This window comes from Cotesia glomerata, linkage group LG3, assembly GCF_020080835.1.
Source record: "Cotesia glomerata isolate CgM1 linkage group LG3, MPM_Cglom_v2.3, whole genome shotgun sequence".
Classification (NCBI taxonomy): Eukaryota; Metazoa; Arthropoda; class Insecta; order Hymenoptera; family Braconidae; genus Cotesia; species Cotesia glomerata.
Window position 1 is genome coordinate 26,296,237 of NC_058160.1, and position 23,185 is coordinate 26,319,421.

At 32.5% G+C, this 23,185-nt stretch overlaps 2 protein-coding genes across 2 annotated transcripts in view; one reads left to right on the forward strand and one right to left on the reverse strand.

Annotated features, from left to right (window-relative positions):
• The first annotated feature begins 889 nt into the window (after positions 1 to 889).
• The window catches only part of LOC123261664 (polypyrimidine tract-binding protein 1), a 172,677-nt gene continuing 150,381 nt past the window's right edge, over positions 890 to 23,185 (forward strand). Inside the window, exon 1 of the mRNA XM_044723370.1 lies at positions 890 to 906. The gene's annotated coding sequence lies outside the window, so the exon portion shown is untranslated. The remainder of the gene's footprint in view (positions 907 to 23,185) is intronic.
• On the reverse strand, positions 16,673 to 22,003 carry LOC123261663 (juvenile hormone esterase-like). Its single transcript, XM_044723367.1, has 9 exons — positions 21,712 to 22,003; positions 21,110 to 21,247; positions 20,399 to 20,549; positions 19,243 to 19,691; positions 18,386 to 18,554; positions 18,104 to 18,288; positions 17,859 to 18,006; positions 17,633 to 17,774; positions 16,673 to 17,116 (listed from the first exon to the last, which is right to left on the reverse strand). The coding sequence occupies exons 1-9, from the start codon at positions 21,892 to 21,894 to the stop codon at positions 16,789 to 16,791; spliced, it is 1,893 nt and encodes a 630-aa protein (XP_044579302.1). The 5' UTR covers positions 21,895 to 22,003; the 3' UTR covers positions 16,673 to 16,788.

Genomic DNA, 23,185 nt, shown 5'->3' on the forward strand with positions numbered 1-23,185 from the left:
ATTAAAAAATTCTAGTTTAAAACAGAGTACACATAGGGAACTAAAGTTGCGATAAAAAGTTACAAGTTGTTGAAAAGAATAAAGAAATAAACTGATGAAAATAAAGTAAATATAAATATAAATGCAGAGTATTATGTTATATAGGAAGCGATTCGAGCAAGCGCAAGTTTGCTGTAGCTGTACTGAGGATTTTGTTGTCGCAAAATGCGTCGAAATGCCGAGTAAATCGAAGAGCTCTGGGGTGAGACGATTTTGGTGAATACAACGCGTTAGAATATTCATACTTCTGTATTTATATCTATATAGATCTTGTTCCATTGCTGGAGGGTATACATATACACATACATAGTATAGTATAGTATGGACTGGTTGATATTGAGGGTGGGAAAGGAGGAAGGATTCACGAATGCCCGGACGATATTAATATTCACGATAAAACGCGCGAGCGAGCATGTCCCATGCGATTCTACAATTCAGCGATTCCGCAGCTCGTGCTATTGGGAGGCTAGCACGCTTGAGTGACTTTCCGTGACTCCTGGCGCTGGTGAAAACTCTGTAGTATTAGTCTCTTGTTCTTTAAATCTCTTTCTTTATTCTATCACTCTGTATTACTAAACTCAATTCTCTCTTTCTCTCATACAATTTTTTATCTCTTGTTTTATTTTTTTGTTACTGCTACTGTTATTATTATCATTATGATTATTATTATTTTTATTGAACATACCGCTTCACTTGTTACACCTGTGTTTATATTTTAAAGTCGATTATATATAAATCTATTACTATGTTGTGTGCCTTTAAGATGATATTATTTTTCATGATATGTATATACTTAATACTATACTCTCTCTAACTTTTCTATTTTCTTTTTCACTTTACAGAAATACTCTGCACAGCGGGCATAAGGTACGATGGCCAGTCGCACTACTGGTTTTTTTTTCCCTTTTTTTTCATTTTAACTTTTTATTCTACTTCACTATATTTTTTAAATGATCTTTTTTTTCTCTATCTCTATCTGTTTTTTTTTTATCTATTAAATTTATTTTCTATGCAATAATAATTTTGCATACCGAATTTATCTCTAAATATTTACTCTATTGAAATCTATTTTTTGTGCTTTTTCTCTCTCTTGCTTTCGTATTCAAAATCTCAAACTTTTATACTAAAATTATAAATAAAATTAATAACCGCGTAGGATTTAAAATTTTAAGATTATAGAATAACTAAAAAATTAATGAAGATAAAAAGTTTAAGAATAAAACTCAAGCTTGGTAGCTTTTATAAATTTTTTTAAAACTCCATCTTTCATCGCAGCAACTTCACTACGTAAGTAAATTATTAAATATTTTATAAACACAAATCCTACAAATTAAACTTTAAAATACACACTTTTATCTCTTTAATTTAAGCGCTTATTAATATAAATACAGAACTAAATAACTAAACACAGAAAGTGATATCCTGGTGGTCAGAAGGGGAGTTTGTAAACGGGAGTTGTGACCCAGACTTAAAACTTTGACCTCAACTAATGAGGGAACCTTAAAGAAAGGGATAGTTTACCAAGGCCCCTGGTATATTATATATATATATACATTCTAGACCTATGTTTTGGAAGGATAGGAGCTACATTAGATAAGAGAGCAGCCGATAGCGATAGTTATAAAGGAGGTAAACCGATACTGCATGTCGGTTTTAGCTCGCGGGCACTCTGATCCCGTCTTCTTCTCTGGGTATCCTGAGGAGGTCCTTTCGCGAAACATCAAGACCAAACGGATATCCGGATATCCGCTTGCGGCGTCGAATCCCACGGAATCTGAAATTCAAATGGTACGACTACCGTCTGCCTTGTTTTGTTGTAATGCTCTGTAGAATACATATAGAACATATAAAGTACTATTGCAGGCTAGACTGCTGTATATATAATATACTTGTGTATATATGAATGTGTACGTGATGTACATATGTGTCCAACATCCATCACTATCACTTACACTGGCGAGAAATACCGAGTGAGTGATCGTAGTCAACTATGGCTACGGCTATGCTACTTTACCGGGAGATCCAGCGAGAATGATGCCAGGTCAGAGTTAACGGCATTGGTGTTGATTCTGCACCCACATACGGGCATATTCCAAGGACATGTGAGGACGAAACGTGGGTGGGAATGAGCGAAGGTACTTTAAATATGCAGAGTAAAATACGGTTCAAAGGACCAGCAGTAGGACGCGAGAAAAGCTGGGCAGGACGTATACAAGTAAAGCGATGTATGCGCGCCAACCCGACACCGTTTCGGGGCTTTCGCGGCTAATCCGAAGAGCTTGATCCCTTCACGCTTCGCACAAGGAATATCGTAACAAACGTTTGCCCGAGTACCAGCTACCAGCTATATATTGACTATATCGTGTGGGTGGTATATAAGTGCGATACATACCCGTTATGTGTTGTTTTATGTGCGACTTTCCGAGTCAGCTAAGCACGTTTCTGATCTGCTTTAAAAATACCGGACACACTCGCCCTTTCACCTTTTTTCATCTGGGTATGATCCGAAGTGCAAAGACTTCACTCAGTAATTAATTTTCACGACTGACAAAAAAATTAAAAAATTGAAGGCTCTAAATAAAGTAAAATAATAACCGGATAAATTAATTTTATCATGTCAAAGACGAGATACTTTTCTTTGTACGCTTCATCTGCAGAAAGATGCAATGCCAACAGGGGGCTGTTTTAACATTTATTAAAAAGCTACTGAGATGAAGATATTTTTGTTTTCTTTTAGTTTATGTAACACTCTAATTAAAGATATTTCATTTATAGTTATTTCAAATAGAGGCGAAGTTTTTTTCGATGTTAATTTTTTTAATATCATAAGATGTTATTAAATTTATAAAAAAATTTATTGAGAGATTTTTGTGAAGTTGTTGTTAATATGAAAATTAGAAAATTCATAAGAATATAAATAATTTTTAATCTTTTAGAAAAAAAAAATGAACTGTTTTCAAAAGTAGCGACAAAAACTATTTTAATAGTGTTAGTGATATCTATTATTATTCGTAGGCTTTGACGGCGTTTGTGCGAAGGTTGGAAGTAGTATAGCAAAGACTTTTATCCGCCGGTTTCAATTAACATGAATAGAAACAAAGGGTATAACTTTAGTAGTTGTGTTTACGCCAGCGAACGTGAATGTTTAGATAATGTACAGTGCAGTGCAGTATATAAGGGTATAGAATGATCTGCAGATAGATAGATAGATGGATGGATGAATATATGTGTGTGATGTGTCGGTCTGTATGGAATCTGCAGTCTAAGAGCCGGCGCTTCCAATCGGACGAGGTAGGACGACAGGACCTGGTGGTAAGAGGGTCGAAGCGAGCAGGATAGTAAAACGTGTTCCGGTTGGAGTCTCGGGGTTGCACGCTCGGACAATTTGGGTCAGATCGAAGCTTTCAGGGATGATCCTCAATAGACAACAATAGTCATTAGAGCATCGAACGTACGCCAATGATGATCGGTTCGCCGGACAAACTCCCGTTGATCTGCATTTCGACAAAGACGTAGTCGCTCTCAGCTTTCCTATATAACCTCGTTGACGTTGCTGTTACTGCTGCTTCTGTGATTATATACCGATCATATGTGTCTACTCTATACATATGTCTACTACCCGGTATACATTTGAGCGCTGTCCTGCAGCATCAAGATTACACACTTGATCATCATTATACACAAGGTTAAGTTTTCCGTATAATCCTCTTGATGATTCCCTCTGCTTATCGCGTATTGATAAGCTAATATTTAATTCATGTCCTCTTATATATTTTGTAAGTCGAACTTGTAATTTTTTTCAACATTTTACTCTTATTTTTCATGATGAATAATCAAGAATTTTTACAAAGTCTAAAAAATGAAATATTCATTTATTTAATAAATAATTTCAAATAACTTTTCGCAACACTAAATTTATTAATATAAATGGCCAAGTAATCAAAAGCACATGGATACTTCCAACGCAAGATCACAGATGAATTAACAATTTTCATTGACCAAATAAATAGACACGACTGCAGTCATAAATGAACAATAATTTCCACCAAACGTTAATAATTTTCTATTAGTTTAATATAAAGTAAAATTTTATACTTTTTCACCATCTATGAATGAAGCCCAACTTAATATTATCGCTCGCGTTGTTTAATCTAAAAAATTATAATTTAAAATTTAAAATGAATTTATCCATTAATATTTTATAACTTTTGTTTTAAATTAAATTACAGTACCGTCCCATGCATTATTATTTTATTAGCTTTTTTATTGCTGATGAAGGAGAAAATTGAAGTTGTTAAAAGTTAAATTTTTCTGTTTATGAATATTTCAAATATTCGCGGACTTGCGCGTTGCGAAATACGTAATAACTGCACCAGTGGTACTAGTACACTATTATACACACAGTACAGTCCACTACAGTACAGTATATTACACTGACTGAAGCTGAGAAAGTGAGGGTGGTAGTACAGAGATACAGAGGAAGTAAAGTAGAATAAGTAAAAGTATAAGAAGACATCAAGTCTTGATGGGGGGGTTGCTTAGAGTTGGCTTGAAATTACCCTCATCTTACGCGGTAATGCTCACTCGTCTTTCTTAGCTCTTGTGTTTGTGCTGTGGGTGTAAGTGTACTGCACATCAGCGCCTTTTAGGTTTTGCTGAATAGTACGCCGAGCGGTGCAGGTGTTGGTACAGGTGCAGGCGCACCGCTCGTGGATGAATCAAGATATATAGAGACATTGCGTGGGTCTGCCTTGTACTGTATAATACCCAACTGTAAGAAAGTACAAGAAAGATGGAAAGATGAAGATAAAGATAAAGAGAGAAGAGTGACGTCGCTCTTGCGGAAAATGAAAGCCCTGGGTAAAGTAACCGGCATGGCGCGGGAAACCAGGAGAACGAACGACAGAGCTTAATAAGCTGCGAAGCTCAATTTTCTAGAGGCTCAAGGATAACCCTGGGCAAACGGGGGAATCCCTCGCAAGCAAGCACGGCTTTCAATTCGCAACCCGCCCGCTGTACTCTCGGGTTTTCCCGCGCGACAAATTGTTCCGCCTCGAAGCGTCACAAAACCATTTCCAAACTTTCCGTTCTATATTTATCTCCCTCTTGCTCACTGTCAGATTTGTATGATGCGTGTACATTATACTTAACTCTATTGTATTGTACGCCTGGAAATGATTGTCAAGATGATATTCATAATGATGATGATTGTCATTGTCATGATGATACCAGATAACATTTTATTTACGCAATTCCATTATTACAAAAGACGCGTTCTGTTGTAAGTAGTTTTGTCGGGTCTGTGTAAATGTATTATATATTGTACTACATTATATTCTTATTCTTGTTATATATTACACACAAGAATATCTCTACTGTACTATACTGTAGATATTTTGGTCGACATATGGTATGATAATAGCTACGAGAGTAGTGTGTAAGTGATTTTTATCACGGACAAAAATTACTGGTGAAATGAACTCTTGACACGCAAGCATCAAACATACTCCCGCGATGATATGATGTCTGAGTCTATTATTTACGTGTGTTGTTGTGTGTACATATATATACATGACGTAGGTATCTCAACCCCGGACGGTGGTTTATGACGAAACGACTCTGCTACGATTGGTCGATAGGTCGTTAATACTCTGCTGCGTCGAATCCACATTGATCCACATGGACAAGTCACCGGATTTATTTTAATAAAAAATGTATATTCCATTTGCGCTTACTCGTCTATTTTTTTTGCAAGGGTAAATATTATTATTTGTCATTATTATTAATAGTAAATTTTGCAAAAAAAATATTTACAAAAAAATATTTTTATGGATCGATCTGTAAACAGCGGCGCAGATTTTGGTTTTTCCATTGTAATCACGTAATCACTCACAACAATAAATTTGTTTTATAACACCCGCAATCCCATGTCTATGATTACCAGGAGCACCGCACAGAAGAGATGAGATAAAAATGAACAAGCAGTATTTACAATAGAACCCAACCAGTAATATCCGAAATAAAAAGAAAAATAACAAAAACAGTAACCGTTCCCTGACGCAGGATTCAACTCGGTGATTAATGCGATCTGTCCGAGAGATGTGGGAGACCTTATTGTTAGAGTGTCTCGACCTCGTTGCCTAATAGATACAAATGTAGATGCAAGCCTTGCGCTTTCTAACCGCGATATAATTACCTTTTAAGCCGGTGGATCTCGTTCCCGACGGAGCATTTATAATCTCCCGTTCTTCACAATCTCCCCTTTACTTATATTACTCTACTATACACCACTCCCGTGCTTCACTCTACTCTTTACAAGCCACTCACCGACATAACACACAAGCTTTACTTCTATCTTCATCATTTTATTCACACAAAATAGCTTTATTTTAACGGTAAATGAGAAAACAATTGAGTGATACGTCATGCTCAAAGTATATTAAAAGAATAATTATAAGAAAAAATACAAAAATTTGATTTTATATTAATGTTCAACAAAAAGGAAATTACAGAATATTTCTTTGTTCAGCTTTATAAATGAATTTAATTTTTTATTTAATTTACTCTGCTCTGATTATTATGTTTATTTGTTTTCGCTGTAATGCTTAAATGTAATTAATTCTCCGAGTAAATGTAAATTGTCTGGTGTGCAGAGACACAGATAGCACACAAGGGCACCAGTCGGTTCACAACACTAGAGAGTACAGGTAAAAGCGTAATATAAGCCAATACCAATATTCCGTTCTGGTGGAAAATTCCATTCCTCTCTACATCTACATCTGACTAATTCACCATGGGAATTATAATCAACCCACTTTGCCCGACGAGAAATGACAGAGGATTCTCGGTGTTCATTTACTCTTATATAAATATATATACATACACATATATTCACATCCATAGACATTCCTTTTGGCTATATTCAATCGGTCTTTCCGCTGAAATTTGAATCGTGAATGCACAAGTGAGATGAAAACTCATATATGCGCACACGTACATTGATACGTACACAGCAAGTTTTGTTGGAAAAGTGTGTCGTCAGAGAGATATCAGCCTGTCTGGTATGATGCTCATAGAGAATATGTTATACTAGTACACTCTGCACTGTGCGATGCCTTGGACTTTGATGTAGGCCCTCTGACCAAGGATTATATCCCAGGTATGTGCCATCGGTGCATTTGTGTCCCGCTACACCGCCATTGGCATAGATGTGCGTTGGAATACGTACAAGTGAGTGCCCACCAGAAGAAACCTAACCAAGTGAACTGACTGGAGATTATCTGTGTCCATATGAACTATGAACTTGTTCAAAATTTTATCTTCTCTGCTAAAAGTCACAAGAAAATGACCTCTACTAGGAGTTCATTTTTTGTCACTATACTCTGGATCATAGAGTTCATATAAATTTTAAATGTGGTATGTGTAAGGCTTTTGTACTTGCTGGTAAGATACTAATTACACACGGAAAAAAAAAAACTCGAAAAATTATAGTATATAATGCAACGTGGCGCTTCGTGATGAAAACTGGAAAAATTACACTTTCAGATTGTAATTATTACAGATTTTATTAGAATTACATTGTAGAATGTAACATTTACATTGAAAGCTCTGAAAATTAAATTCAAAAATTGAATTTAGAAAAATGTTATTTCAAACTGTAATTTTTCTAGTTTTGATTACGACGGGACCGATTTTACATTTAATACTGTAATTATTCCTGTTTTCTTTTTTCCGTGCAGGGATTTCTTTTTATATCAATTGGCTTGAATATTTTTATTTATAATATTTCGGAAAAAATAGAACATATTAATCATTATTAATTTTTTAATATGAACATTAATTATTGAGAAGGTTGCAAAAATTCATTATTTAAATTTATTTTGGATTTAATAATTTAAATATTTATGGTCAATAATAAATAGTTAGGATTTATAATTTTTTAGAAAATTTTCTTCTAAATAACACCTTAGATAACTCAATTAATGCATTTTCAAAAAAACAACCAATGCATTTGTTGAAAAATTAAGAAAAAATTAAAATGAATATTGTACAATCAAAAAATAAAATAATTCGCAGCTCTGTTCCTTGATACGGATATTTTATTTCAGCATGTAAATTCCGAGTTATGACGTGATATTTATGAATTTTTCTAACTGATAAGCGTGAGAATTAGGAACAGCAAGGATGAACTTTCGGGTTGATCAAGTGTCTATGCAATCAAGAGAAATTTTGACACAGTAGATTGGGAAACATCAGCCACAACATCAGTAACTGCATTTAGATTTGTAGAATTACATTTACCGAGTATTGGTGTCCGCTGGGAGATTTCAAAGGGAATCCCTAAGCGTGTTAGAGAATGGCCGATGCAGAGGATAGAGGGTAGCGGGTAGAAGGTGGTTCTATACCAGTCGCGTCTCGCGGCAGCTAGCTGCTAGCTGGATTCTCTCAATCGCTGATACAGCATTACATTATATTACCCATACAATTCAGGACAATTCTATCCCCTTAGTCACTCACTCGCTCGCCCGGTATAAATCTACCATCCACCACCTATACCTATACCTGTATATATAGACAAAGATGTATGTATAGATATAGAGAGGAACGCTAACGTCAGTCGTCAGTCGGATTACGTATACGCTTAACTTTGGCATCAGTATTCTCAGGCTTCTGATGTTGCGACCAGCATATCATCAACATCATTGTGTGTCGTTGTCATCATTGTTGGCGTCGTTGTACCTTACTCAGAGACGACAGACGACTACTGGTCAACCACAACGATCAAACACATGCATCACCGCTCATACCCCTAGGCTCCAGGCCGAGCACAGCCCAGCCCCGGTAATTTTCTTCGGTAATATTGTTTTGAAGGGTATAGTGCATGCTCGCAGGTTAAAGCTTGTGTGTATACGCCGCAGTGGTTTTCGAAGTCTGTGGTTATTTCGTGAGGCTTACAGCCCAACCCGGGCATACGCCAACACGTCACGGGAATATGTTAAATTCAATTAGAATTTTTATGTTCATGTTGACTAATTAATTAGATTTATATTTTATGTACTTATTATTTGATAACTTTTTAGCATCATTTAAAAGCAAGTCATTTATTTAATTAATAATACGAGTATCTCAGTGGTCCTCGTGTTTTTCATCTGCCTTTTTTAATTATGATATCGTTATTATCATATAATACATCTGTTCATGGAAATTAATTAAAAATAAAATTCTCAGAATTTAATGCTTTTCACAAACTCAAGTAGTAATTATAATTATTTGTTTAAAATTTTTTTTTAATTACTCTTGATTTTAATAATTAAAAAAAATACTATGAATTTTTTTTTAACTTAAAATCACTTAATAAAAAAAAAGATAAAAAGAATAATTAAGCATGTCGAAATTTTTTTTTACACTGATAGAAAAACAATCTTGATTCAAGAAACTTTTTTTCTTCAAAACTTGAACTCTTGAAACTAGATATAGATAAATTTCTTTCAAGAATTTTTGTCTCTTGGTTCAAGATAGGCGATAACATTGATTCAAAATGTTACCGACTTGTGCTAAGAATGGCTTTTTTTTGAGTCATTAATTTACTTATTTCCAAGAAATAATTTTTTTTTGGTACAACAATTAAAGACTTATTTAGTTTTTGAAATATACTTTGATGAATTATTTTAAGTTTTTTAAACGATAATGTTATTTTGATTGAAAAACTTAAATGTATCGATTGAAGATAATATAGCTCTTAAGCCAAGAAAATCTAAATCAAGACAAGAAATTCTTAAAGCAAAATAATAATTTGTCTTCCAAAATAAATTCTTAGATCAAGAAAATATCTCTTGAGTCAACATAAATTTTCTATCAGTGTAGTTTCTTAAAATATTATTTTATTTTATTTCATACTTATAAACATCTTGTGAGAATAAATGTTAAAAATAAATCAACCATATTTGAAAAATTTTATTCAATAACAAAGTTAACAATAATAATAATTCGTGATTGAATTAATGATCAACTGATCCATGAAAGTTGTATTGCGTAAAATCCGATGGATTACAAGCTACCGGTGGTTTAATTTCGGAGATTTGGCGTACACTTTAGTGAAGAGTCCATCTACCAGCTAATAAAAAGTTTATCGATGCATTAGCCAGCAGTATATAGTATGTAGTATAAATAAAGTAGACTTGAATATTATATAGTTAGGTATTATTTAAACACCATCATCAACGCGGCGCCTGCCCCCATAGAGAATACATCTCGTAATCCCCCGGCCAGGAGGTTAAATCCGTGGATTTGAATTTGTCGAGCGGGAGATGAAGATTTACCTACATAATTTACTAGGTATGTGCCAACCCACGGACGCTTGTTCAGTGCTCTGCGTTGGAGGTTCACCGCCCAGTGTTCTATAAGGGGATGATATGACTATACGACTCTACGTCGGATGTACCCAAGCTGGACCCAGTATTAGTGTTCTACACTTGCGCTATTACATAACGTTAAACTATAACTATAATGTTATACTGTATACTGGATAATATATATGTATGTAATTGCACATACAGATGATACTGTGGCTCACACTACCCCATGAGACCACTCTAGGCTGACGTCAAAACGCGAAAGCACCAGGAAATTCCGCGCAAACCCTCGGATTCCCCGCTATGCTCTCCACTGATGCTCCACCATCCCTCACCTCTGTCATTCTATTCCACTTCAATGATCACCCCGGCGATGATGCATTACATGTTCATCTAATTCTACGTATATGTATTTGATAATATATATTCTGATGTTATCATTACTAACTAACGAGAATGTATAATCTTTCATGAAATAATTTGTCGATGGTAAAATGTCGGTCGTCTATTTTCATCGTTATGAATTATTACAGACATTTGTATTAGGGGAGACTGAACCACGACAGGTCGAGTAATTAAGTAATTGTTTTTTTTATTATTGTATTGACTCTTGGGTCTATCCTCACAAATTAGGTATTACTTATGCATGATATTTACTTATGCTTACATTTATTAGAAGGTCTTTAGTTTTTGATGAACTCATCTAATTGAATCGTATGATTACTACTTTTGTGTTATTAAAGGGGATAGATACTTGAATATCTTTTAACAAATTAATTATGAAATTTTATTTGATTAAATAATTTTTTTAATTAATTTAAGAAAATTCTTGAATCAAAATTATTTTTCAGGACAGAAGAAATTTGAAGGAAACTTTCTAAGAATATTTTTTAATACTAATTTACGATTTAAATAAATAAATTAAGTACTAATTATAGTATTATAAAATTTAGATTTAAAGAAATGTAATGAAAATCAAGATTTATTTTAGTTATAAATTTTTAATAAAATATTTTCGACGTCAGAAGATGTATTTTGCTTTGTGATATTTTCTAGTAGATCCTTTATATACGATGTTTTTTTTAATTCCAAAACTGAATGTGTACTTGGATGTCATCGTTTTTCATTTCTCTCGGAAATTTTTCCGTATTTAGAATACCTGAAGTAACCGGGATTCTATTTTATTTATTTTTACCTTTTTTTCTTGTGTACATTTGACGAGATACTGCTATGCGTTCGCAGTGTACACGGTGAAATGAAATAAATATAGTAAATAGAAAGAAATGAAGACATAAAAGAAAACTTTTAAAATGGAACCAGTACACAAGAAATGAAGTGATAGAGAAGTTTATAAAGAATAGAGGAAATAGATGTTTGTGGCAGATGCGCTGACAGTAAAACATTCGATTTCCGTCTATTTTAGCTCTATTATTTTCCACACATTCTCTACTATACACATAAGTATCATAAATACAGAGCTTTTGAAGATGATGCTTCTGTTCGCAGTGGAGCCCATTCTTCAACTGATGTACGCATGATTGAGTTTAAACAAATATTTGTTTGTTATTAGTAAAACTTGTATTTGGTCTTGAGTGTGTTTTTGCATCTGTGTCGTCAATTGTCAATTTAGATTTTTGTTATTTAATTGGTATTCATAACAGTGACAAAAATAGCATAGCATACCAGTAGATTGAAAATATAAAAATTATATAAATATATCTATATATCTATATATATATATATATATAAAATAAAACACTCAATGCAACAATTAACTCTTCTTCCGCATCGGCACTCTGGATATGTGACGATGCACGAAATACTGAATATAGGCGCGGGGTTTTACAGAGAGAGAGTTACGTGTGCAGGCCAGAGAGAGATGACTTAAAATCCCTCTGCTCGGTTTATGTATATATTTATATTTATATATGTATACATATATTTATATATATGTATATATATATAAAGAGGTGTACGGTGCAGTACTGTTCAGGTTATTTTGTCTCGCTTTCTGCCACGCTCCATTCAATTCATGTAAATTTGAGCGTCGTACCGAAAAACTCGCCGGACCATTCGATCGCATAGACGCCTCGTTGTCCGGTGCAATTTTTGAACTACGAAAGATGTCAGAGGACAATCGATCTGATGTATGTATTCCAATTGATTGGTTTTTTGTTGTTCTTTTTTTAGGTTTGTCGTGAATTAATAATTTTTTTTTTGTGTTAATTACACTGTCAACTATTTGAGGAATAACAATAAATTTTTTCTTTATTGAGTGACACATTTTCTTTCAAATTTAATGTTTTCATCAACAGGAATTATAATTTAACGCTGTTTATTACCGCGGTTAGAGTACAAAGAATTATACTCGGGAGGTCGACTTAATTTAAATATGTAAAAGTGTAACTCAGTTACTTTGAGTGTAAGTTATAAAATTACAGAATAGGAAGCTTAAAGTTAAATGTATAATTAAATATGATAAAATTTATTATTTATTATAAATTGTTAGAGTATCCATTTAATATTTTTGTATGCAGAACAAAGAGTCAGGGTAAAAAAAGCTATAAGTGTATTTTTTACTGCCTTTGCCGCGGAGCAGCTGGCCTTAAATATACCGCAGCCATCAGAGGAAGTGTTTTTTTTTTTTTTTTTCAAAGCTACTTTTCACAAAGAGTTGAGACACAAAAGATAGGTTACTTTTTTCAAAAAAAAAATATCCCTTTTTTTGCTTTTAATTTAGTAATTCACTGGATCAGTAGTCACAAGATAATTTTTTATTCTCTGTAAGAACGCTCTTACCTTACTCATACTGTACCAGGAAAGTGTATTATAAATTGTAAAAAACTCCGATAGAAAGAAAATGTTGAGTGAATTATTTAAAGTTTAAGCTTCAATTTTTTCCGGGTTTCAATTTGGATAGTAATTTTAAATTTATAAATTTACGCCAGGTACCGAATATATTTTTTTTTATTTCTTAACTTCCCGGAATGTCCCAAAAAAAAATCAGTTGAACTTTATCAATAATTAATTCAAAATATTCCATAAAAACAATTTTTTTTATCGAGTATGTACGAATAAATAGTGAAGGGTCGCACCACGTGGGAATTTCTGGAGCTATTGGGATATCTACCTATACAATATGTATGTGTATATTATAATGTAACCCTCGCTGACTCGGATCTCGGGTCTAGTGTATTTTCACTCCTACACGCTCGCAGGGTAGGTTACCCAGGAGACTTATACTGGGGATGTTGTCGGCGGTTTCTAGGCCAAGAACCTCATTTCGCGATTAATCGAATTCTATCCGGTTATCGCATACATAACAACCATGTCGTTTATCGTTCTCATCCTCCTTGTTGTCGTAATCATTTTTATATTATTATTATTATTATTATTATTATTATTATTATTATTTTTTATTCACTTTTGATTAAACGTATTTAGTTGTTTACTAGTTTTAATCATTTGTAAATAGATTTAATTTTAGCCCCAGGATTATTTATTTTTAAATTATACAGTGCAATTTTTTTCTTAGATTTAAAATTAAAAGAAAAAAAATAAATTTTTAATTAAAAATTTAATTTTTATTTCCTTTACAAACTATTTTTATTATTAAATCAAATCAGCAATAACACACAGCATTTATCATACATCATACATGAATTACAAACGTGTGTGTGTTCATAACTTGAAGATGGAAATGATTGAGGTGACGTTGAATTTGCAAGCTCCAGTCTATAACTCTGTGAAAGTCGTGTAGTTCGAAAGGGGACGAAAGCTCGACTTGCATTGTGACCTGTAACGAGGGGCAATTTTTACTACCGCGAACAATATGTCGCATTAGCGCATTGTGCGATTTATGCCCGGAGGCTACTATCATATACGATATGCAAGCCCGTACAAGCCCGGTATCGTGTTCCCGTAATCGATGCTTGATTTCCATCTCGCTCAAGTACGGGAAATGCATCATGCTAGTTACCTATCCAGTGAGCTACCCGCCAGCCTCCCTGCATACTGATTATTTACTTTTTTACCACCTATTTTCATTTTTTATTTATTAGATTTATTTATTCTACTAGCTTCCACCCTCGTCTGCTTCATCGCTCCTCAATTTAGCTTTTTTCGAGACTGATAATAATTTTCGATGGACTGCAGATCCGCATTTCAAATTTAATCCGTAAAAAACATCATTTTGATCAATCGATTCCAACAAAAATAACTTCAATTTTTAGGTTAAATTTTTCGAGAGATCCTTTAATTTTATTCAAAGTTAAAGTAAACCCAACATTATAAATTTAAACACATGAAGGGTAAGTCATACAAAAGATACATCAAACATTTTTTTTGAAATCAAAATTTTCAATTTTGACATAATTTAATATTAATTAATCTTACATTAAAACAGAAAATTATTTACCACTGCTAAAATTTTCTGTAAGGTAAAAGCCCCAATATATGATCATGTACCAGTATATGATCACTCAATGTATTTGTATACCTATATTTGTGAATATAGATATACAAATACATGGAGTGATCATATACTGGTACATGATCATATATTGGGGCTTTTACCTTACATCTGAATTTTATTAAAATATTTTTAAATTCCACCCTACATTAAATAATTAATAAAACAGCATTGCTCTCGTACTTTCAAAGGCGAAAAAGTTTCTAAAATTCCGCGTATGTGTAAAATTATTTTCTGACTGACTAGATCAAAGCAGATGTAAATTCGTACTGCGATATAAAGTTTTGTTATTAACATTATCCAGCGCCATCGGTTACATAAAATTAACAGTAATGAATGGAAGTTCCTCTTTGATTTTGTGGCGCGGAAAAATTGCAAATGTAAAATGTAAAGGGGTTTTAGAGTTGTCGGACGAAAACAATTATTCGACTGCTAGATAAACACACTCTCACCTCATCAGTACAAAACTTATTTGTCTATGCAAATTGTCAATCAATGTGTGTTGCCCGGTTTGCGTTTGCGACCGCGGCTTGCGCGTGAATGCAATCGAATAATGTCTCTCCAGGGGCCATTTTCACCGTATTCTCTACTCGACGCAGCGACGTACTATTCTGGCACACTCTTGATGCAGCTTCAAACGACGACGCACATTCAAACAGCTACGCTGTCAGTTTATCTATTTTTATTATTTTTCTCTCCTCTCTTCTCTATTTTATTTTATTTTATTTATTTACTTTTTTAGTTTATTGGACGTTCTTTTTCTGGCTCCTTTTGTGTGCTGAGTATTTTTTTCTTTGTGTTTTCAACGAGCAACACACAGGTCGTTCGATTGCACTTTTTTCCCTACTGTACGCCTGCAAATTGCCCGACCATTACTACTTCAGTGAAATGGGACCGAGAATCCTCGAATTCCCTATGTTGTCCTGTTCTATACTCGTCCGTTCATTCGTTGACTCGTTCTCGTTCAATCAGTATCAGGTTGAACGACAAAGCCAACCTTTTATTCTCTTCTGGTCAAATGGTCTAATAGTAGTAGATGATCGAGAAGAAAAGAATGAGGTATACTACGACTAAAAATATAAATTAACTTTAAATAAACCAAAAAACACACTTTAACTAAACTAAAAATTAGAAAATATTTTTCAATAAGTTTTAAACTATAATTTTATATTTTTTTTTAACAATTTAATTAAAAGCCAGGTAATATTTTATTTAATTAAATTAAAAGTACAATATTTACTGTCATTTTATTAATTGAAATTTTTAAATTGAGAAATTTTTCTTATTCCGTTAAAATGATAGATAGATACAGTAAGAGTAAACATCAGAACTCGGTTTTTTAATAAATAACAGTGTAATTAAACTCGATAAATATTTATAAATTTTTCTTAGTAATTTTTACACTAAAGTTATATAAATTAAGCAAAAGCTTTTGTTTGAACAATCTGTTTGATTGGATCTTATTTAAACAGAGAAATGTCGAAATATTGCTGTTGCTAGAATAGTTGTTGCTGTTTTTCACTTTAAGCTACGCTCAGAGGAGTTGGAACAAAGACTAAACTTTATAATGCGATTGTAGTACGTGATTAACAGTTGGAGAGTTCATAAACTTCGGTTTAAGTTTGTAAAAGCGCTTCAAGATGTGAATTTCCGTTTTTAAGTTTACACATTTCCGTCAATGATAATGTTTCTTTGAATAAAATTTATACAAATCTTGGTACAGTTCTCTGTTGTGCTTCATAAGCTTTACAATATAATATAATATATACAGTGGGATGTTTGCTCGCTAAATAACAAACGATAAAAATGATAACTCTTCGCTAGAGCATGCTTTATTGTACATAATAACGTCAACAGATTAATTAAAGTAAAATAAATATCAACAGTTAACATCTTAAAAGAAAATAACAACTGCGGTGTCTAACATTAACAATGTACGAAGTACAGAGAGCAAATCGAAATCGGCAAGAGCATGAGGAAGGGGTTCAACAGATTTATGTTTGATTGATCAGTTTGATCAGTTTCTTCCTCAAGAATCTCGTCGAGATCTTCGTCTTGATCTTCTTCTCGAGTAGGGAAAATGAGTTCCATGGGTGCCGATACATTACTCATGAGATTGCGCCAGAACTCCATTCTAATCGGCAGGAAGTCCTCCTCCATCGAAATAACCGGCGATCTTCCCATGCCGAGCTTCATGAATCGGAAATCCTCTTGATACGGTTCCCAATCTGGTGTTAGCCGCGCTCGAGGTATTCTGTGAATAAATGAAGGAGATCGGATATCGTTTGATCGATTTGCTGAGCGGCATCACGAGAATGTATGTCTGATAAATTAAGCACTCCTATTTCACTCAAGTATATACTACTTAATTTACTTCTATCATCATAATCATCACGATGATTGCCGTCAATCATTTTAGCCACTTCGTTAGCCAACTCGTCAATATTTAAATACCAAAACTGAGAGATTAATTTTACTTGCTTGACATTTTTTTATTCAGAACTTTCAAAAAATATTTTTTTTTTTAATTTTATTAAAAAAAAAATTGAAACAATCAGTCTTAAATTCTTATACAATCTTCTTAAGTATATTTTTGAACAATTATTTGAAGGATTAATTATTCCAATAAATATTTGATATTTTTTATAAAAAATTTAAGACTAAAATTTTACCCGTAGTGTTAAAATTAAAAATTTTATTCAGTTGTAACAGAAATTCTTTTTCAAATAGAGTAAAATTACTTGTCTCAGTGAAAAAAATTAGTACTCACCCTGTTCTCACAAAATTTGCCCACATTTCGGTCATTATATTGATCATTGTTTCATCACTAGCTGTATTATGCAACTGCAGGTCGAGGTATCTAACATTACTTATTGGAAACAAATAATTCAAATCGTCAGCATGTCCAATTCCTGGAAATTATAATTTTATAAAAACAATAAAATACTAGTACGTGCACAAACAGAGGAAATAAATTTTTTAGGTGAAATAATTACCATATCGCTGGGGGTATTGGTATGAATAAGTTGAAGTAAAAGTTCCCTCGTATGCAAATTCATAGAAAAAAACACTCGAATTCATTTTCATAGCTTGAGCATTCAAAGCTTCATAAATCCAATAATTCATTAATCCATCACTTGTCATCTGTAAGAATAATGAAACAGGGTTTTATTGAATCAAATGAATCTATTATATTGAATGGATTATAATACTCCATTTAACCGTTTGAAGCATAATTTACCGCGGTTAAATTTATATTGGACGCCTCTTCCGAGATATTACCATCAAACAGAGAATAAAAGTTCATCAGTTCTTCAGAGAATACCGTTTCGTTCATAACAATCTCCTCGGTTTCGAGATACAGTGATACCACATCCTCAAACTTGCTTTCGAATTCATCGAGCGATTGCGAGTTAGCCAATAAACCTTTTGAATAGTCGATGACATAATAAATAAATAAAATAATTTCTAGTTTGTTTTTTATAATATAAATTACATAAGAGTGAAAAGATAGTTTACTTACTCATTGATTTAAGTAAACCTTCATCAGACACGACTCCAGAGATCCAAGGAATATCACGGAATTCTCCGCGCTCAATAGTAGACAGCGGATGTCGTATGACAATAGCATCTTCAGAATCACTTTCAATTGTCGGACCGAAGTTACAGTATGAATGCCCGTTCCATACTTGCTGCAAACAAACCACCGTATTTTTTTAACCGTTTAAACAATATTTTTCTGACAACTCTATTCAGAGTAGTTTCACGTTTTATTTACTTTTTGGGAATTATATCTATAAAATGAATGGAAGAGAAGGTATTTGTTTAAATTTTATACCCGTGAAAGAATTTTCTGATATCAAAATTAGTCACTTTTCAAAATTTTGAGTCAATATAATTTAATATCTTTATTTTTTTATTATTTTGATTGAAAATAATGTTTACTCATTTATTACTGCACAGTAAAAAATTTTACGTCATTGCGTCAAAAAACTTAGTGTTAAATATTTAACATTTTTTTGTGTTGATTTAACATTTATTGTGTTAAATTAACACAAAAAAGTGTTAAATAATTAACACAAAATTTTTTGACGCAATTACGCAAAATTTTTTACTGTGTGATTGGTTTGTTCATATCAGGCCTGACATGTCGACGCATAATTTTTTTGAAAGGTAGTTTTGAAAATATCCAACAGATGGCGCATGATTGCTGAATCTTCTCCCTACAGGAGAGTTTATTTCTAAAATAAATATAATTTTTAGATTGACCTTTAATTCAATCAATTATTAAACCAATTTTTGGTTAATATCATGGTAATTTGCATAATTAGACCATATCAGGCCTGATATAAATGTTATCAAAATTTTATCAAAACGTACGAAGAAACTAAGTTGTAAAGTGAGACGTTTGGGGTCGACTTGTCTCAGACAGTCAATAATGTCTTCATCACTTTCCGTGATATTTTCGTTGTCCTGCCACTCGCCGAAGGCGTAGTCAAAGTCGGAGGCTTTCCGTGGAGGACCGCAGCCGACTTGACCGGCTAAAGCGACAAATGTGTACCGGGTTTTGGCGTGGTGCGAAGGGTGGACCCCCCAAGGAGCGTTCGCTACTCCAGAGTGAGTGATAAGCTTGTCAAAGAGGCCTTCGGTCCGCTTAGAAAGTCCTAAATGGTGAGCCAGTGAAGCACCAGCACTCTGTCCGCTCAATGTTACCGAAGTTGGATCACCACCAAAGTGCTCGATATTCTCTTGTATCCACTTTAAAGCTTCAAGCACGTCTTTTATACCGTAGTTACCCGGAGAAGCCTCATTCCCGCTGCTTAGAAACCCTTTAAAATTCATAATACCAAACAATTTATACAATAACATAAAATTTGCTTGATATAAATTTAATAAATAACCATTGAGGATTTAGATAATTTATGTTTGTTTAATTAATTTAAAATATATTCAAAGTCTGCTATGTACGAAACAGATTGGAAATAAAATAGAAATTTATAAATTTATTATTCAGGCAAATAAATTCAGCAAATAAATTTGCTATCTTTTATTTACGAAAAAGTATAATTGGATATGACTTGGAAATATTAATTAATTTTTAAATTAATTATTTAAAAGAAAATGAATATAAAACCTAGTTTTATCTTTTAATTATTAATTGAAAATTTAAATGGTAATGAAAATAAAATTGTTTGTCTAAAATGCGACAAGTAATTGACAACTTTCTCGTTATTTTTTTTAATATAAAAGTTTCTCATTCAATTGATTTTTTAATCATTAAACATTCATCTGAGTTTCATGCATTGTTTTTTGTTAATTTTAATAACGCTTTTTTTTTTTTTTTTTTTTTTTTTTTTTTAACTGATGGATTAAAATATAAATTCATTTTTGTGAAGAATAGATAATTATGAATAATGAATTGCATTTTAAAATATTTCAAGTTTTATTGCACCAGTGATGAGTTGAATATTTTATATCGAGAATTAAATAGTCTTATGAAAATAATTATCATGAAATATTTATAGTAAATACTTACCTAGTATGCCGAGACGATAATTAACAGTTACAAGGATTAATTTACGATCTAATAGATAACTTGGCGATAACAGAGTGCTGTTATTACTCCCAGTTACGAAAGCACCCCCGTGAACAAACACCAAAACGGGCAATTTTTCAGAACTGTAAAGCTAACAAAGTTATCATTAAATATTATTAAAAAAATATAAAGTATAAAACTATTATTATCATAAATAAAAAAAAAATGTAAATTTTGTTCGGCTTTTCTCTTATCATCCGTTATCTAACCTCCGCTGTATGTATAGTAATATCAAAAGGTTAAAATATAATAATATACGAGACGAAAAAAAAAATTTTAATTATTACAGGAGCACAAGATAATCATTTAAGTAGTTAGAGTGTGTATACTTTTATGACATTATAGAGATTCAGCGTAAAATTATCCATGCAATTTGTTATACACGACCTCGCCGTTTTTCCTTTTTCATTAATTAACGTACGACCTCCACAGACAATAGAGATCGTGTTACTTTTACCACCGCGCATAATACAACCGCTAAAATGCCCAACTTTCCCATTTATAATAAATTACCTCACTTTATAGAATATCTAATGCACGAAACTTTATTTTTAATTTAAAACTTTTTATTTTCTACGCTTTCTTATACTAAAAAGATTTTTATTCTTCCTTTTTTTCCTTTTATATTCATTTCTACGCGTAGCTTCTTACCTCAGGTACAAAAATGTTGAGATGCAGGCAGTCCTCGTCTCCTACAAATTCTCCAAAACGATTCAATTGCGGACACATAGGTCCATCTTCCGTCGCGTCGCGAAGTTTTGTCCAGTTATTTACCCATGGAACTGGGGTCTGGAATTTTTTCCAAGAGTATTTCTTAAAAAATCTCAGTTTATAATTTTTTAGAAGGAAAATTCTAAATTCTATTTCAAAAATAAGAGATACGATAAAGTTAATAAAGAATTTTTTTTGTAAAAGATTAAATTTCCTGCAAAAAAGCTCACTTATAATTTTTTGGTATATCGAAATTTTAACTTAGAATTTTAAGTTCAAACTTCTACAAAAATGACTTGTTACATACTTTAGTAGATTTTATTATGAAAATTCAAAATTTTGGAGTGAAACATGAGGAATACGACAAAATTGATCAACACCTTTTTGGTAAAGGATCAAATTTTCAACAAAAAAGATTCCTTATGATTTTTTTCGTAACTTTAATTTTTTATCTATAATTAGTAATTAAAGTTCTTAAAAATAATTAAGATAAGTAATCGTCAGTAATTTTTTAATGTGATTTATTATTAAAAAATATTTACCTCAAAACGAAGAATACCAAGTGGTGGTTCAGCATAAGGGATACCGAGATAGGCAGCGATTCTGTACCCCCAGTGACTTTTCATCCATTTTCCCAATACTGGTCCGAACGAAGTTTCAGCAATGGGACCAGAGGCTGTGGTTGCACAAAATAAGTTTATAAAAAATAAAAAAACCAAATTCATTTTAAAAATTGAATCACAAAATAATAATATAACGTATAAATATTTATATAAGCGTAAAATGAAGATTTGAAAACTCTATCAGGCGATCGTTGATTAACGACTGCTGGGAGTTTTCAGTTTTTGCAATTGTTACACTTAGTTTCGGGTAATTATCACAATAATGTGCGCGCGCTCTGTGGGCTGATAGCACAAGTAAACAGAAGGCAAAGCTTTAATTAAACTGCTCCTCTTGTTTTGTGTGTGATACATTCATGTGACAACTAGCCTCAGTATGACGATAACTTGTTTATTAAACAATTTATACCACTGTTTTACTATTATGCTACTTATTATTACAATCTATCCGATTTGATTCATTTGTACTTGTCCTAGATTAGAGAAGAAATTCTATTTTTACGATCTTTAAACGTTTTGTAAGAAAAGAAGTAGGCCTCTATCGTGGCAAAATATTAATTCTTTAAAATTTTGATCATTTTGACGGGTGAATAATGATTATAATTCTAAGTAATTTGAATTTATTAAAACATATAATAAAAATTTAAATGAAGATGAAGAATTTTCTTTTCAATTAATATTTATAAAGAGCCAAGCTATCAATTTGGGACAACAATTTAGTTTTAATTAAAATTTTTATCCGGTGTTTTCTGTTTCACTTTGTTTCGTTTATTAACAGAGAACAAATGTATTGTCAGTGCGGAAATTAAATCAGTAGGTGTATTTAGTCAGGGAAAATGATAAAAAAGGTCAATGAGTCGATAAAGATCTTATGAATGAATGAGATTTTCAGATATACCAATTTGAAATGCAATTACTAAAAGGATTGCCGAGTTTGTTGATTCGACTCTGTAGCTCTAGCAGGATCGAGTGATACCAGATCCAGGATTTAATTTACCTCGTAAAATTGAGAGAAATCATGATACCACTCTCTCCATCCTCCATACCATGGTTATACTGAATTCACATGGAAAAGGTGGTTTAGATGTTACTACCAGCACAAATTAATTCCATTTCTCTAGTTTTCCTATCCAATACACTATTAAATCAAAATCGTCCTTCTCTACCCTCTTTACCCGTTTGCCTTTTCCCCGTCATTCTACTATTCTCCCGTCTCTATCTACGTCAACATCTATGTATATTCATTTAGGATTCAGGTATTATTGATTGTACCGTGATTTGGTTTATCTTGTGTACCGCATTAACCATTAATGATCTAAAATATCCGATTGCACTCATCAATATCACAGTCCAAATTAAAATCATTAATAAATACTTCATTATACTCGATTTTTAA